The sequence below is a fragment of the Metarhizium robertsii genome (assembly GCF_000187425.2).
Source record: "Metarhizium robertsii ARSEF 23 chromosome Unknown MAA_Scf_13, whole genome shotgun sequence".
NCBI classification, from domain to species: domain Eukaryota; kingdom Fungi; phylum Ascomycota; class Sordariomycetes; order Hypocreales; family Clavicipitaceae; genus Metarhizium; species Metarhizium robertsii.
The window spans coordinates 366,308-381,949 of record NW_011942153.1 but is presented as its reverse complement, the minus strand read 5'-3'; the positions used below and the strand labels follow the sequence as shown (position 1 = coordinate 381,949).

The 15,642-nt window shown below is 51.3% G+C and overlaps 4 protein-coding genes across 4 annotated transcripts; 3 read left to right on the top strand and 1 right to left on the bottom strand.

Moving 5' to 3' along the window:
- Window positions 1-625: 625 nt before the first annotated feature.
- On the bottom strand, window positions 626-952 carry MAA_01372 (Type VII secretion system ESAT-6-like protein; the record flags this gene model as incomplete). Its single annotated transcript, XM_007819370.1, has 1 exon — window positions 626-952. The coding sequence occupies one exon, from the start codon at window positions 950-952 to the stop codon at window positions 626-628; it is 327 nt and encodes a 108-aa protein (XP_007817561.1).
- Window positions 953-5,453: 4,501 nt separating this feature from the next.
- On the top strand, window positions 5,454-7,823 carry MAA_01371 (extracellular dipeptidyl-peptidase Dpp4; the record flags this gene model as incomplete). The annotated part of the gene is made up of 1 exon (XM_007819369.1): window positions 5,454-7,823. One exon carries the CDS (start codon window positions 5,454-5,456, stop codon window positions 7,821-7,823), a length of 2,370 nt encoding a protein of 789 aa, XP_007817560.1.
- A 645-nt stretch (window positions 7,824-8,468) lies between these two features.
- On the top strand, window positions 8,469-9,761 carry MAA_01370 (alcohol dehydrogenase II; the record flags this gene model as incomplete). The annotated part of the gene is made up of 4 exons (XM_007819368.2): window positions 8,469-8,584; window positions 8,637-8,685; window positions 8,760-8,916; window positions 8,986-9,761. 4 exons carry the CDS (start codon window positions 8,469-8,471, stop codon window positions 9,759-9,761), a joined length of 1,098 nt encoding a protein of 365 aa, XP_007817559.2.
- Window positions 9,762-10,410: 649 nt separating this feature from the next.
- MAA_01369 (Amidase signature domain protein) lies at window positions 10,411-14,745 on the top strand (the record flags this gene model as incomplete). The annotated part of the gene is made up of 10 exons (XM_007819367.2): window positions 10,411-10,548; window positions 10,623-11,005; window positions 11,064-11,485; window positions 11,544-11,647; window positions 11,682-11,993; window positions 12,055-12,170; window positions 12,227-12,388; window positions 12,442-12,518; window positions 12,570-12,831; window positions 13,827-14,745. The coding sequence occupies 10 exons, from the start codon at window positions 10,411-10,413 to the stop codon at window positions 14,743-14,745; spliced, it is 2,895 nt and encodes a 964-aa protein (XP_007817558.2).
- Window positions 14,746-15,642: the final 897 nt, after the last annotated feature.

Sequence of the window (15,642 nt, the reverse complement as noted above, 5' to 3'; positions counted from 1 at the left end):
TGCTTTTACCCCCACCGGCAACCGAACGACCCCCACGGACGAACGCGGATGCCGATGCTGGTGTTGGGGATGATTGATGTGCAAGACTCAGCCGCGAAATCGGCGCTCCGTGGCGCCGAGGAGATCAGTTCTCATGTTGCACTATGATTGCTGAGTCGTGACAAGCTGGATAGAGTCGTCGAGCGTGATGTGTGTGATAGTGGCGGAACTGGGGCGTGCGACTCACCTAATCTTCCCGGATGTTACGCGGAACAAAGACACTTTCGGAGCATTGGTGATTATGTCTTTATCATGTCGTACGGGGTCAAGCCGGAAGACGGGGACATCTCCGTAAGACATGGCATTTGATACCATTGGCAGGATCTCCGCTTTGAACTCCCTCAGCTGCTCGGCGACTTTGGCGAACGTGTGAGTAATTATATCAGAAGCTTTAACATCGGGGTCATTCAAAGGAAAATATACATGGTTGAATTGAATCAATACTACATGCAGGTAAATACACTGGAGCGTTTGTCCACACCCTAGAGCCAACATGCAGGTTGCTCGACTGCCCAAATGCCGCAATTCACGCTCAGCCCCAACGCAGGTAATTTATGGCCTCGGCGATCCCCTCGATATTCCAAGTTTAGAGGAGCCTGTTCAGCGTAGCAACAATCTGCTCAAGTTCCTGGTTTGCCTTGGCAATCGCCGTATCGAACGACTGCACATCCTGTTGGATCGCGGCGCGGGCGGAGCCGCTCCAGCCGTCGACGGTGGATCTGACACGGCTATCGTAGCTTCTCTGAAGGTTCCGGAGCTGGCTGATTGTGCTTTGTGTTTGGGCCCTCAGGGCAGCAGCCTCGGCGGCGTTGAATTTGACGGTGGCACGCTCGTCGAGCGTGGAATCTGGCACGGCTACGGCACCAGCGGCCAGTGCGGTAGCGAAAACGGCGAAAAGACCGGAGACCTTCATTCTGAGATTCGTTTTTTTTTGAGGCCAATAAAGATGTAAAAGTGCTTGAGACGTTTCAGGTAGCTCGTGCTTCTCTTTCGCGAGTGAAGATGGAGGAGAAGGGCATCGTGGAGTTGACGAGCTTAAATACGCGACGTTCAGCAAGCATATGACCTTGAAATCTAAAATTAGATGCTATACTTGGCTGAAGAATACAAGAACCCTGTAAATGTCATCATAAGAGGCCCTGCTCTTCCTCATCTCTGAGAACGATTGGTTCATCCTAGAAGAGCAACATATTCAGCCGCCTCAGCCGCAAGCCTTAATGAGCAAAACGCGCACATCTTTCCCAACTAAGCACTAACATCCACTGCTATTCCCTGCACATCTCCAGTGCCCTTGTTTAAAGCTGCAAAAACATAAGCAGCAGGCACAAGCGCATGTGATGACCATGTCAATGGTTAAGATCGAACCTCAGTCTCTGCTGCGCCTTGACTTGTTCATGTGGAGAAACACGTATGTACAATTTCACAATGCTGCAGGATTTATTTAGCCTGCTATGAGCTATTTTAGGAACTCTAGGCACAAGTCAGCACACTATCGGACGCCTACTATGTGTGCATTGCTCCTAGCACAAGCAGCCCATGCTTGGTAACGTGATGCCTCTGCGCATGAGACGGTCAACTGTATCAAGCTGACGTCTGAGAGCAATCTCCTCGATCACTTCAACTTCTAACTTCTCAAGTCGAAATCCTACCACCGCCGATTTCCCGGTATTATCACCCTGTGATAAGGGGATATAAAGAGGTGTCGATTATTTCCAATACATTTCTACACCACTCGCGGACATACGCCGTGTATGGGAATCAAAGACACAATAGCATCAAATGAATAAGCATCAGTGGGTACATGCTACGCCGTTCCTTCAAACGTGTCAACCGGCTTCAGTGATGGGATTTCTCATGTAGTTAGTAGTACTTGCGCATGAATGAGTGCGGCTCGACGAATCAATAGTGCTGGCAAAATACTTGCCGTAACCACACCAACCAACTCGCTGATTGCCTTGGCCAGCAAACATGTACTGTCTCCAAACAGGAAACTCCCCAGCTGACCAAGGACAGCGGATGGTGGCAACGCAACTCTTTCTCTGCTCTCGTTTCAGTAAAAATTGGTATTAGCCTAGATTTACAATGGTAGAGAGGAGGCTGACACGGAATAGTTAATCTGGTTCATAATTGACGTTACTGGGCCGATTCCGCTCAGCGCGCTGGACGTAGACAATGACAGAGTCCTCTTTGCTACTAAGGCGTTGGAATTTATAAACTTCGCCTTGGGCGCGCAATTGACTTTGGCAAGGTTCGGTAGCCCCTGTGGGCAACTGGATGCTTCTTCTTGTGGCATTCACTGTGCCTACCTGGCGCGATAGCCTCTTCGAGGGGCTGACGAAATTGGCTTTCTGGCGCATTGGCGAAAGTTATGCCATCAAAGTTTCTTTAGGTGACAGATCCGATGAAGGCTCTAGATGGAGTTTAAAACTGCCACTTTGTCCGTCGACCAGGTATGACGCCGGGCTAGTCAAGCGTTTAAAACGGCCGGAAAATCACATGGTCGGAGTGGCTTTTCCATTCCCAACCTTGAATCGAAGTGGCTGCCAGCCTTGCCTGCCAACTCAAACAAGCGGATTCGCCAACAGTTGAGCGGACCAACGGAAACGTAAAACGAAAGCCAATGTTTAAATGAGAGCCTCGTTCACTGTTAAAAGTAAAAGTGTACTGTCCCCGCATAAAGCGGAATAGGTCTGGTAGGCTCGATTTCGTCAATAAGCTCCTGCGATGCAGATCATCACTGCCGATGAAAAATATGGCGTCAAGTCAGCTTGGTCAGCCAATCCTATTGCGATATGTGAGACACGGCTCGGTTTAGCCGTTCGGAAGAGCGATATGCCAAAAAATGGGTGTTTATTATTTGATCACGGCAAGAGGAAGTACCCCGACCGAGAATTTAAGACGCTGAAGCGTGGATGTAACAGGAATTTGCACATGAAAACTACGCTGTTGACCAGCAGATTGAATCATGCATGTCAGTCAAAGACACCAGCCCAAGGCCCGGCGGCATTGTAGCTTGGTCCGGTCACAGGCTATACATCCTGCTGAGACCATAAAGGTACATATAGTTTGCATCTGCCGTAGTCATTGTGTTTGGTGCCCGAGTCCGTCAAGCCCGAATATCCACCCTACGTTGTGCAAAAAGCTTTTCGCAATTACAAATAAATACCAGCTTTGAATTGCTTTGCTCATCAAGAAGGCTAGAAAACGTATCAATAACCTGTTTGTGGAACGATGGACAGGGCTTGGGAACTGTGGCTGGCTGAGCGCCTTCAAACGGCTTAGCAAATAAACCTTCAGCCTCCAGTACGCCCTCAAGTTGTCACCGAAGCAAACAAATCATTTCGGCTACACAGACGTCCAAGGTAAACGCTGGTAAATTCAATGTGCCTGTCGCAGTGAAAAGTGCTTTTTTTGGCTGGGTGCGAATTCGAGCCTTAAAAAGTGGTGCGTGGCACAAGTCTTAACTTCTGGCGCTGAGTTTCCCGAATATCCGGGCCGAGATGCATCCAAAGCGGGAAACGGGTTACACGGTTGCTACTGTCAACAGCGTAGTGTAACAAAATGGGTAAGAGAATGATAAACAGAGACAAACCACTGCGTACCTACGGAAATATAAATACAGGCTTTGTCGCCCGATAGAAATTGCAATTTCACCCTTCATCAACTCGCATCTAGTTCCAACCTTGAAAACACCCCTAGAACATCTTTCACCATGCATTTTTGGGCTCTGCTTACCGCCGTAATGGCGACGGTCGTCTCTGCGTTCCCGTTCGAGGCTGCAGAAGATACTGGGGTAAGCAAATCCCCTCTACCTAATTGATCGATGAGATTAATTTCATGTTATTTCTAGGTTACACTTTACGAGCACATCCACTTTTCCGGCCACCATTACACGATCCCGTCGATCAACCGCTGCTGGCCTGTTCCACAAACACTGTAAGCAGATAGACTTATCAAACAGGCAAGTTCATAGCTAACTGTCAAAAAAGAGACCGAAAGGTCTCCTCCGTAAGATTCTCCCGTTCAGGGGTAAGCTGCAGCGTTTTTAGGTAAGTGAAGATGTCGCTATATAATAATTCTGTTGCAGCTATAGCTAACAGCATGTCTTAGAAACCGCGTCTGCATGCCCCCCGTGATCTATGCGGGAATTCGGGAGACTATTCCCGACTTGCATCTAATTGGCATTGGTGATGAAGTTGGGTCTGTGTATTGCTCTGGGATCAACAGAGCTGATGCACTGAATGAGGAGCGGGTCGACGAGTGGCTTTGAGCAAGAAGAGTAGTTGTGCCTCGTATAGGTTTTGTCCTGGTGTGACTAGGTTTCCCTATATAGTAATGCAAATGCAGAGGCGTTCAAGTTCTACAATGGCAAATCAATATCCAGGCCAAACTAATCTGGTACCCTCGAACCGGGCGGCGGTCAATGAACGCTGTGATGAACGCGGGCGAGGAATCAATACTCGGACCAAAACCTCCTTCACTTTCCGTTTGCTGTATATCCTCTGGCAGTTGAGACTGGAACCACACGACTTCCACACGCAACTGCTAGCATGTGCTGTATCGTTTATTGGTAAATTACTTTAGGTGATGGAAGAGTGAGAGCGAAACAAAAATATGAGACAACTGTCCGAGAGTGGCTGCGACTACCCACGATGTACGGGGTAGGTTAGTGTTGCTGTCCGGTGCATTAGTGCAATCGACCAATCATTGATGGCAAAGAGCCGAGAGCAAGACCAGATAATGAAAGCTAGACAGTGTGGTAATGCATACGCCGAACGCCGTCTCATTCGTAGGAATGTTGAAGTAGGTTAAACAAAGGAAATTGCAGTGGGACCTCTACCATCTGATGTTTAACGCGTCAATTTTCGAGCCGTTGGAGAAACGGAAAGCCTCGAGTGCGTGGGATCGGGGTGCCTTGGCCACTTGGCAGGACAGGGATCTCTGAAGCACTGAGGGTCGCTTTACCCGCGAATTTGCAAAAATGTCGTCATCTTCCGTGTTTGTTAACAATAACATGCTGGAGAGCTTGGCATCGAGGTCCGCGGAAGTCGCAACGCTGTTCTTGTTCAAATTAGGCCAGGCCTTATTTTATGGCAGAGTGTACAGATCCCTGCTTGATCAGATTAATAGTCTTGTCTCTTGCCAATTTCGGAAGGTCACACCTCTGCCAAGTCCAATCAATTTCGGATTACGCAACGGCTCGCTGCGTAACAGCCAAAAGAACGAGAATACGGAATTCCACAAGAGTCTGGTTCAAATACGCCACCCTCTCCTCCCACCAGTTCCTGATACTTCCTCCGTCCTGGTGTGCTAAGTCGTGACGATTGCTCATCCAGCAGAACCGCTACCGAGCAAGGTCTAGTTGGGCGCCCGAGACTTCCAGGCTCCCATATCCTTTGTAGCATAACTTCATCATGGGGATCATCTCTTTCAGAAAGCTGGTAGGCGTTTTGCCGCTCCTTGCCGTCGTCGGTCTAGCCATCAATCCACCTCGAAAACCCCAACAGCCAACTGGAAACGGTGATCGTCTTCTAACTTACAACGAAACAACGCCTTATGCCAGACATAATCCATCCCGCATGTCGGTGCGCTGGGTGAGTTCCGTTGACGACGGCCAGTACATCACCACCAATGAAAATTCCGACCTGGTCTTGGTGGACATTGTTTCTGAGAAAGAAACCACGTTTTTGCCCGCCGAGAGTAAACCCAAAAACCTCCATGCCTTTTGGATCCGCCATGATCGCCGGGCTGTCCTGGCTGCTGCCAATTTCACAAAGCAATACCGACACTCGTACTTGGCCGACTACTTTGTAGTCGATGTCAAGTCCGGCAACAACACACCCATTATTGACGACCAGGTCGGTGATATCCAGTACGCGACAATGGCTCCAGCCGGAGAGACGATAGCTTTCGTGCGCGGCAACGACGTATACCTCCGCGACGAACATGGCCAAATTCACCGAATCACCGACAACGGAAGTGCAGACGTATTCAACGGTGTGCCAGACTGGGTGTATGAGGAAGATGTTTTCGGCAATCGTTTGGCCCTCTGGTACTCTCCCGACGCCAAGTTCATTGCTTTTTTGAGCTTCAACGATACGGGCGTGGGAACCTTCACCATTCCTTACTACATGGCGGGGCAAGAGAAGGCACCGTCTTATCCCCAGGAGCTGGAACTGCGATATCCCAAAGCCGGAACAACAAACCCGACTGTTGAGCTGAATATTGTGGATGTCGAAACTAAAAAACTTGTGAATGTACCAATTGATGCCTTTTCTAAGAACGATACCATTGTCGGTGAGGTCAAGTGGGTTACCGACAAGCATTCGGCGCTCATCTATCGTGCGTTTAACCGTGTACAGGACCGGGACAAACACGTACTAGTCGACGTCCAAACAATGGCCAGCAAGACCATCCGAGAGCGCGATGGAACAGACGGCTGGCTAGATAATCATATGGCCATCTCATACGTGGGAGAGGCGCAAGATTCAGGCAACAATTACTACATCGACCTATCCGACGACTCGGGTTGGACACATATCTACCTCTTCCCCGTGAATGGGGGCGACCCTGTGCAATTAACCTCTGGTGATTGGGAAGTCAGCACCATTTTGACCGTGGATACATCCAAGAAACTCATCTACTTTGAGTCAACAAAACACCACAGCACAGAGAGACACATTTACAGTGTTTCGTACACCACGCTGGAGATTACTCCTCTTGTCAATGACACAGTACCAGCCGTCTGGAGCGCATCCTTCTCACCCCAAGGCAAATACTATATACTGTCTTATAACGGGCCCGATGTTCCCTATCAGGAATTATACGCCTCCAACAACACGGATGCACCGCTGCGAACGCTCACTTCAAACGACGAGTTCTACAAATTAATCAGTGAATACAATCTTCCCAACGTCACCTATTTCGAGCTCCAGCACCCAGACGGCTTCTCCTTGAATGTAAAGCAGCAGCTACCACCCAACTTTGACCCGACCAAGAAATACCCCGTCCTATTCACACCGTACGGCGGCCCGACCTCCCAATCTGTCACCAAGCGGTTCCAACCCCTCGACTGGTCAGCCTACATTGCATCTGAACCCGAGCTCCAGTACGTCGTGTACACCATCGACAACCGCGGCACAGGCTACAAGGGTCGAAGTTTCCGATCATCCGTCGTCAAGTACGTCGGCAACTTGGAAGCCCAAGACCAGATTTGGGCGGCGCAAGAGCTCGTCTCGCGCAACGAATTCCTGAATCCGCACAAGGTAGGCATATGGGGCTGGTCTTTTGGCGGCTTCCTCGCCGCCAAGGTGATTGAGGCCGACTCGGGCGCCTTCACCTTTGGGCTGAGCACGGCTCCCGTGTCGGACTGGCGGTTCTATGATTCCGCCTACACGGAGCGGTACATGAAGACGCCGGCGACCAACGCGGATGGCTACAACAAGACGGCGATACGGAATGCCGAGGGCTTTAAAAACGTGGCGGGGAAGTTTGCCCTGATGCACGGCACTGGCGACGACAATGTGCACTACCAGCACGCGGCGGTGTTGGCGGATTTGCTGGTGGCCAAGGGCGTCTCGCCGGACAAGTTCCAGATGGTTGCCTTTACGGACAGTGACCATGGGATTAGCTTCCACGGCGCGAGTGAGTGGATATATAAATTTTTGACGGCCAAGTTGTGGGAGGAGGTTGAGCGCAAGGATGGTTCCTTTGTTCATCAATGGAGTCGGCGGGGTGTTCTTGATGTGCCTGTTGGTGAGGGAGCAGAAGGAGCGGTGGCATGATTATATTCCCAGATTCTCAAGGTAAAGATGTCTGCTATGTGTAGTGAGAAATACTATTCCGGGCATTCCGGGGGCCGTCTTGGCCAGTTTCTACTGTCGTCAGACATAGTAACTTGCAAACTGGTGAACTTGCCACTTGAGAGGTCTATTAGTTGAACCACGCATAGGCTCTGTCAACGGCTCGGCCGAAAGACTTGCCGTCACCGCCATCCCCTACACGTTTGTGAGTGCTGGAAGAGCCTGAATTTATACCTCGAGCGATTTGTGACTTGAGCCTTGTCCAAAGAGAAACTCGGTCGCCGAGTCCAAGGCCAAGATGAAACAACAGTGGCGCAAGGTCCACCTCGGCTGTCCACGAGACTGAGTGAAGGCGTAACCGGTTCAGGAAATGCTGGACAGGAGTTCTGGCAGGAACCAGGCTACTTTTATTTTGAGCTGTCCGAGCAGGCACCATGACGCGGGCGGCTTGATTGAAGCGCCGTTTAGAGTTGCATCGGCGTCGCCCATCCTCATAATAACCTCGGCAAGATGAGCGGGGTTCTCTGGCTGGCTGGCGTATAAGTTGATAGACGATCTACAATCGCCCAAGCAGCTTCTTGGCTAAAACCCCAGCAATAAGCATCATTGTAACCATCATTGTTGAAAATGGCTATTCCCACCACTCAAAAGGCGCTGGTGTACGACGAGCCCGGCACCATATCGACCAAGGTTGTTGACTTGGCAGTGCCGGACCCCGGCCCAGGTGAGGTGCTCGTTCGACTGTACGAATGACCTCGTTTCCGTAGAGACCGAGTATGCTCATTCTCCGTCTAGAAGCCATTCCGGCGTGTGCCATTCAGACTTGGGGGTCATGACAAACTCGGTACGTACTTGCCAGCCGACTTTTCCATCTAACCACCACCTATCTGGTCTTGACTAACAGGCACGATACTACAGTGGAGTACATTGCCGCATCCCACGCCGGCAGGACAAGTCGGCGGGCATGAAGGCGTTGGCAAAGTCGTCAAGCTAGGCCCGGGAGCCGAAACCGCCGGCCTGTCCGTTGGAGATCGGGTCGGCGTCAAATGGATATCCAGCGCATGTGGTCACTGTGGTTCGTCCCTCGTGTCGACCTGTTCCGTCTGGTTCTTGTTTTCACGCCCCAGCTAACTAGACGTTCAAGAGCCATGCCAGGCCGGCTCAGACGGCCTCTGCTTTAGGCAAAAAATCTCTGGATACTACACGCCCGGGACGTTTCAGCAATACGTCACAGGCCCAGCGGACTACGTGACCCGTATTCCCGAGCAGCTCGACTCGGCCGAGGCAGCTCCCCTGCTCTGCGGAGGCATAACCGTCTACTCTGCCCTGCGGCGAAGCCAAGCAAGATCCGGCCAGTGGGTAGTCATCACCGGAGCGGGAGGCGGCCTGGGTCACCTCGCCGTGCAGCTCGCCAGCCGCGGCATGGGCCTGCGCGTCGTCGGCGTCGACCACGCGAGCAAAGCCGACCTGGTCCGTTCTTCGGGCGCCGAGCACTTTGTCGACTTTACCCAGTTCCGCAAGGACGACGACGGCGCTGGCGCCGGAATCACCGCGCACGTCAAGAAGCTGTGCGGCGGCCTGGGCGCCCACGCCGTCATTGCCTGCACCGCCTCGAACGAGGCGTACGCCCAGGCTCTCGGCTTTTTGCGCTTCAACGGCACCTTGGTGTGCGTGGGCTTGCCGGAGCATGCTGCCGTTGCTATTGCCACGGCCAGCCCTGGAGCCATGGTTGCCAATCAGTTCACCATCTGCGGTTCGGCCGTGGGGAATCGCCGGGACGCAATCGAGACGCTGGATTTTGCTGCCCGGGGCGTCATCAAGAGTCACGTACGGGTGGAGAAGATGAGCGAGTTGACAAGAGTGTTTGAGGAAATGGACCAGGGGAAATTGCAAGGCCGGGTGGTTCTCGATCTCATGTAAGTGCGTGGCCGGGGTGCGCGGCACGCCGTAGACGACTCTGCAGTTCATTCTAGAGGGTTGGCGTTGTACACTAGGATACTTGTAGAAACATTAGCATCACTTGTTCATGAATGGGAAATTTCATTGCGTAACAGTGATGAGCTTCAAAATCACCAGACTTTTCCGGACGCTGTGCCGCCCTCATCTTTATATCCATGCTTCCGGTGACGGAATTACAGATCGCTGGGCCTGGTGGGATGTATTTATGCATGTTGACAACCGCTGTAGAGGTATCTTCCGGTTCAGCAAATCATTCCTTCAGAAGCTGCAGGTTTTATAATAGCCAAGGACTTGATGGGTGCCTCGCCGTGACTCTCCAAGTCGGGCTAACGGGGTTTGAACCGTGGCCATTCTGCATCAACAGGGGATGCTTTGGCAAGCTTTGCCGTCATTGTCTTCACCTGCATTAGTGGCTGGCTGGTCCCCGGCTGATCACAGCCCGGGCCATGGTCAAATGAGGTTCCCGATGCAACGCCGAGTGCGATTTACCCCACGACAAGTCTGACCTTGCCGCTGACATTGATGGCACGCGACGGCGCATTCCGCGTCCGCTGTCGTTGTTTCTCCGATACTTAAAGGTGTATATTCCCTAGTCGTCGCTACAATAAGCATGCCTCCCGAGGACACAAAGCAAGGTTGTGGCGGTGTGGACTGTGTGCCGCGACCAAGTACGACCACCATGGAGATCAAGACGGTGCTCACGACTGTCATCTCGGGATCTCGGTACCTTGTGCATCCGCAAGTGCTCGTAAGCCTGCTACCCGAATGCCTTGGCAGATATTTTGCCAGAAGAGAAGCGTTTCAGCACTCACGCGCAAGCAGGGCACAATCCAGGAAACAATCAATCCAGATGTCATCATCCCGGTAACCGTGCTTGAACCAGAACAGCTGTACTACCACCTTGAGGGAACCCTCCGACTCTTTGACTTTTACGACGACGTCTTCACTCCCGAGTTTGGCAATATTCTAATTGAAAAACCGGGTGGAAACTCGGGCGTGGCAGTTTCGTCTGTAGGCAATGGCAAGTCGGTGATGCGCCTGCGGAACGACAGCGTTGCGGCCGCGAAGCGTTCCGTGTCTGATTTGCCTGCAGGACCGTATATCTTGCATGGGCCGTACGTCCATCAGGCATGGAAGATATATAACGATACACTAGATGCCTTCGCCTTCGGTGTATACCCCGAACGCGTTGATGAGATGGATTTGTATAGGCTCTCCCGTAACCCAACTGCGCCAAGCCCTCACCAACTCACTCTGGCACAGATTTCGAGTCCTTCAGCTTCCCGCCGATAGTGAAACCAATTACACTTCCATTCCGGTTCCCTCGAAACTCTACAGCACTGTGCCTCCCGAGCAGGCCCCTCTGAAGGGTTACCGCTTCACTATCCCAGACTCCATGTCTCTCAAGGGCATTCCAACAACCTTGTCCAGCAGTGCGTGGCACGATCTTCACGACAACCCGGCTGGCTCGACGGCGGCGTTTGCCAAGAGGCTCATAGACCTCGGGGCGACCATTGTCGGCAAGACCAAATCCTCGCAGTTTGGCTCCGGGAGAGAGTGGACAGATGTGCCATCGCCAAAGAACCCGAGAGAAGACGGGCATCAAGACCCTGCGGGCGGTGCGACTGGCGCTGCGAGTTCCCTAGCCGGTTACGAGTGGCTTAGAGCAACCACTGGCATCGACGGTATGTCTGGTTACCACGCGAAGAGACATTCGAAACGAGATTATTGACAAGTCAGTAGCTGTCGGGCAGGTGTTTGGTCCAGCCGCCGCTCAAGGGCTATTTGCGCTTCGAACATCATCCGGGCTGCTACCCTTGGACGGCATCCAACCCAGTTTCACGCAAGTCCATGTACGCCTGCCATTGAACAATGTTGGAGCGCTTACCAATGGGCAGCACATACGATAGCATGGGGATTTTCGGCACAGACCTCTCAGAACTGTTCCACGACGCGGTGGCTGTTGTCCACAAGTCCCTAGCAAGTCCGGCAATTTCCTTTCCCAAGAAGATAATGTACTTGACAGACCTCTCAAGCGCAGATGACGAGAAGGATGACAAATATGAACAATTTCTCGCCGCAGTGGAGGCTTTCCTGGGAATAAAGTCAACGAGACTCAGTTTAACACAGACTTGGGCTTCGAAACCACCTGCAGAAGCCAAAGGCCAAGGGCTACAAGAGTACATGCGAGACGTAAGTCTTTCTCAGTCCTCACTTGCAGATGACCTGCGCTGAAAAAGGTATCTTGCAAAAGGCCCCGTTTCTCTCGTTTTGCTACGAGTTTTACCACCAGTACGACGAGTTCCGAAAGGACTACAAAGCAAAGTTTGGCAAAGACCCTGCGACAGAACTAACCGTCAAACAAAGATGGTTTGTCGAATTTGCCAACAAGGCAATTATATCCTTTATTTGCTAACGGCGCGCAGGGACTGGGGCAGCAATGTCACGAAGTCGTTGTACGACGAATACCAAGCCCGCCTTGACGTCTTCCGAAACTGGTTCGACAGCACCATCATGTCTACCAACCATGGCGGCGACGCTATTCTTGTCGCTGCTTATCCAAGCCATGCTCCCAGCTATGGTGTGCCGTACGGTTCCTTCTCCCGAAGCGCAGATCGTCCCTTGTACTAAACTCGACCAGGAAACCAAGCAAGATCAAGGGTGTCACACCTGACCTCCTCGCCTCCGTGTTGCGTGTCCCTCAAATTCTAGCACCGTGTATGTATTGACGCTTCGCATGGGTTTTCATCGTGGCGCTGACAAGTCAAGTTGCCCAATTCGAGTACCAATCCAAGGTCAGTGGCCGGCCGGAATACCACCCTATATACGGCGCTGTTCTCGGCCCCAAGGGCAGTGATACGATGCTTGTGAAACTTGTACAAGCGGCGTTTCAACAAGCACAGTGGCGAACGAGGGTTGATAAAGGGAGGTATGCGTTTCCGCCAGCACAGAACGCCAGAAACGTGGATGACAGGCCGGTAAAGGGGCCGCCGGGTTCTTTGGAGGCTGCGCGGCAGGACATTGGGTTGCTGTGAGTGCTGGGCGATGAGGCTGCCCATGCTTGAGTCGCGGGGCGTCAGTGCGAAGTGATGATGGTGATAAGATCAGCTTGTAACTGGAAGACAGACCTCCCTGCAGTACCCATATCCGTTGTATGCGCTGTGCTGCAGGCTATTGTATTTACAGAACTCCCTGTATTGAGATGGGCACAAATTATGTCATCAAATTGGATCCCCCTTCTTCAGAATCGCCGGCGTATCCCTCCCACCGACGTTGTCATCGTGCCTTGTGATTGTGCAGTTTTCGCAGCGTGTCTATTATTAGCTCATAACTGTCAACATGTAGTATGAACCCGCTTAACCTCCAAGTAAAAGGTTTAATGTCGGCCGTCTCTGGTTTTCCGGCCGTTCTCTTGCAGGCATAATAGTAATTTGAGGTTTTATACGCGACACGCGACACTATCTGTTAGAGACGCAAGGCTGGCTCACATTTTCTATCCGATCACTCAATCTACTAAACTCAAAAGTGATTCCAGAATTTTTCTATTTTGGGCCCCTGACCGGCCTTTACGATGACGAATACTTTGTATATCCACATACTTGAATCACGGGGAGAAACATGCCGCAGAACCAGGGGCTGCTAACCCACGTCTCAGTTATGTCGCGGGAATGTCGCACGAGTTTTACTGCCAATATATAAACAACATATAACTACGCGAAATACCCAAGAAAATGTTCATAAAGTAGGTCCTACCCACCTCGTACTTATTATATCGCATTCGAGGTGTGGTGTACCGTTTACACGTACCATTTCAACGACTCGGCCGCTCCAACCAGTTCCAACAAATTTGCATACCAATCATCCCGACCAACTACCAGTGGCTTTTTATTCAATATGGAAATAACAAAATTACTGTCACTGGGGGTATTTTTCGGCTGGGCGGCTGCATGCCTGCCCCCCAGTGCGTCGTAGGTAACAGCCCAGATCAATAGCCATTTAGAAAGCAGTAACGAACCGTGTGTACAGCATTAGAAGGCGACAGCTCAACGGAGAATCAATACCGGTGTTCTTCACTGCATACCAGATTCCGAACACGAATCCTCCCTTGATTGGCGTCAGCGCGAGTAACAAGGTCTTGGACATTCCCTACACCTTGGGCCAAACGAGCGTGGATGTAGCCGCCAACGATTTCGACCCCAACACGGATTTAAACAACACAATGTACATGATTCAATGTTCTCCCAATGAGGGAATTCTCTTCGACACATTATCGTCGGGGTCCTTTTTCCAAGAAGCCGTTGGACTGCTGCAAGACAACGGGCTCGCCGGCATGTCCAACATCACACTCATTGCAAGCCACGAGCATCAAGACCACACCGGAGGGCTCTCCGCAATTGACAGCGTGGACAAACTACGCACTTCACAACTTGTAGCCCAAGAAAACAACAACGCAGTGGAACAAGCGCAGGTCAGCGTCGGGGAAGAGCAAACCTTGACTTGCGGCAATGCCACCATTAATTTATTCCACACCCAAGGTCATACTACCGCGGGTGTAATGGCATGCACAGGAGACTATTGCTTGACTGGCGATGAGTGCGAGGACAGCGTTCCCTTTATTGTACAGGCCAAGACTCTCGACGATCAGGCCCGCGGGCTGGCACAGTCCATCCAGACGATGCGGCAGCTCAACGTCACGAGAGCTCCGCAGGCACACGGGAACATGCAAGCCGTCGCCAACGGGAATCTAGGACTACGAGTCTGTGAATCAAACTTGTTGTATAAGCAGAAGATGGTGGATGAGTTTGCGACGCTGTGCCCCCGGGGTTCTGATATTTCGCTCAACGAACTGGCCGAGCAGATCAACAGAGACGAGGCGGAAATAACTGAGGAGTACTACGGTGTACACAAGGGCAACTGTGACTCTGTGCGAAAATCAAGGCGGTAAACGAGAGCCTGATGTCTACTGGGAGCAGTCAACATTGTATTTTTGTGCGCCGAGGACATGTCAAGTTTTAGTTTACATGCATGTGACCACTAACCAAATTCAGACAAATTGCCGATATCCTAATAGGTCAGGTGTGTTGTCAATAGAAAGCGTCTACTATTATTCAGTATTGCCGAATAAAGCCCCTCAAACGCCTCGTAAAGGCTCACGCCACTGCCCTATTAAAGCCGGCCATTCAATACAGCCAAAACCCCCCCATTGAATAGATAGCCTACGATGCATAGAAAAAGGGCCAGTCCGCTGTTCAATTCAGCCCACCGGTTTCAATCGTGATATGTGTGCTGTGAGTAGTAGGCGGAGCTTTCCGTACATCCACACCAGCTTCCCGACCAGCTCTGACGAAACTTATTTTGGTAAAAGACATGGCGTAATTTCGCTCACACATTCCGTAGCGGACACTGGCACCGGAGCAGCATAATGGAGGAAATTGAGGTCGTTATAAACGCCTAGGAGGTGCCAAAGCGCCGTGTGACATCTAATAAGTTTAGCTGAGGGTGTGTGTAATCTCGAGACAAAGAGCCGACAATGTCGTCTCTTTTCTTTGTAAACATTGAAGGCGTTTTCATACTCCCGGCTTTATCTAGACCAAATTTTGTCTCGATTATGCATGCTCGTGATATTTAAATTCCCGGGCGCGCACGTCTTAATACTACCAGACATGACCCTGTAAAACTTCATGTCACCTTAACCAGCATATATTCAGCCTCTGCCCCGTATCAGAGATGGCGCCAGCTCCTACTCGTAGTAACATGTCTCTCAATGTGGCCATAGTGGAGACATGGGCGCAAGGGTTTAATGTTGGCGGAATCATAATTCTCATCCTTTTTGTATTCTGCA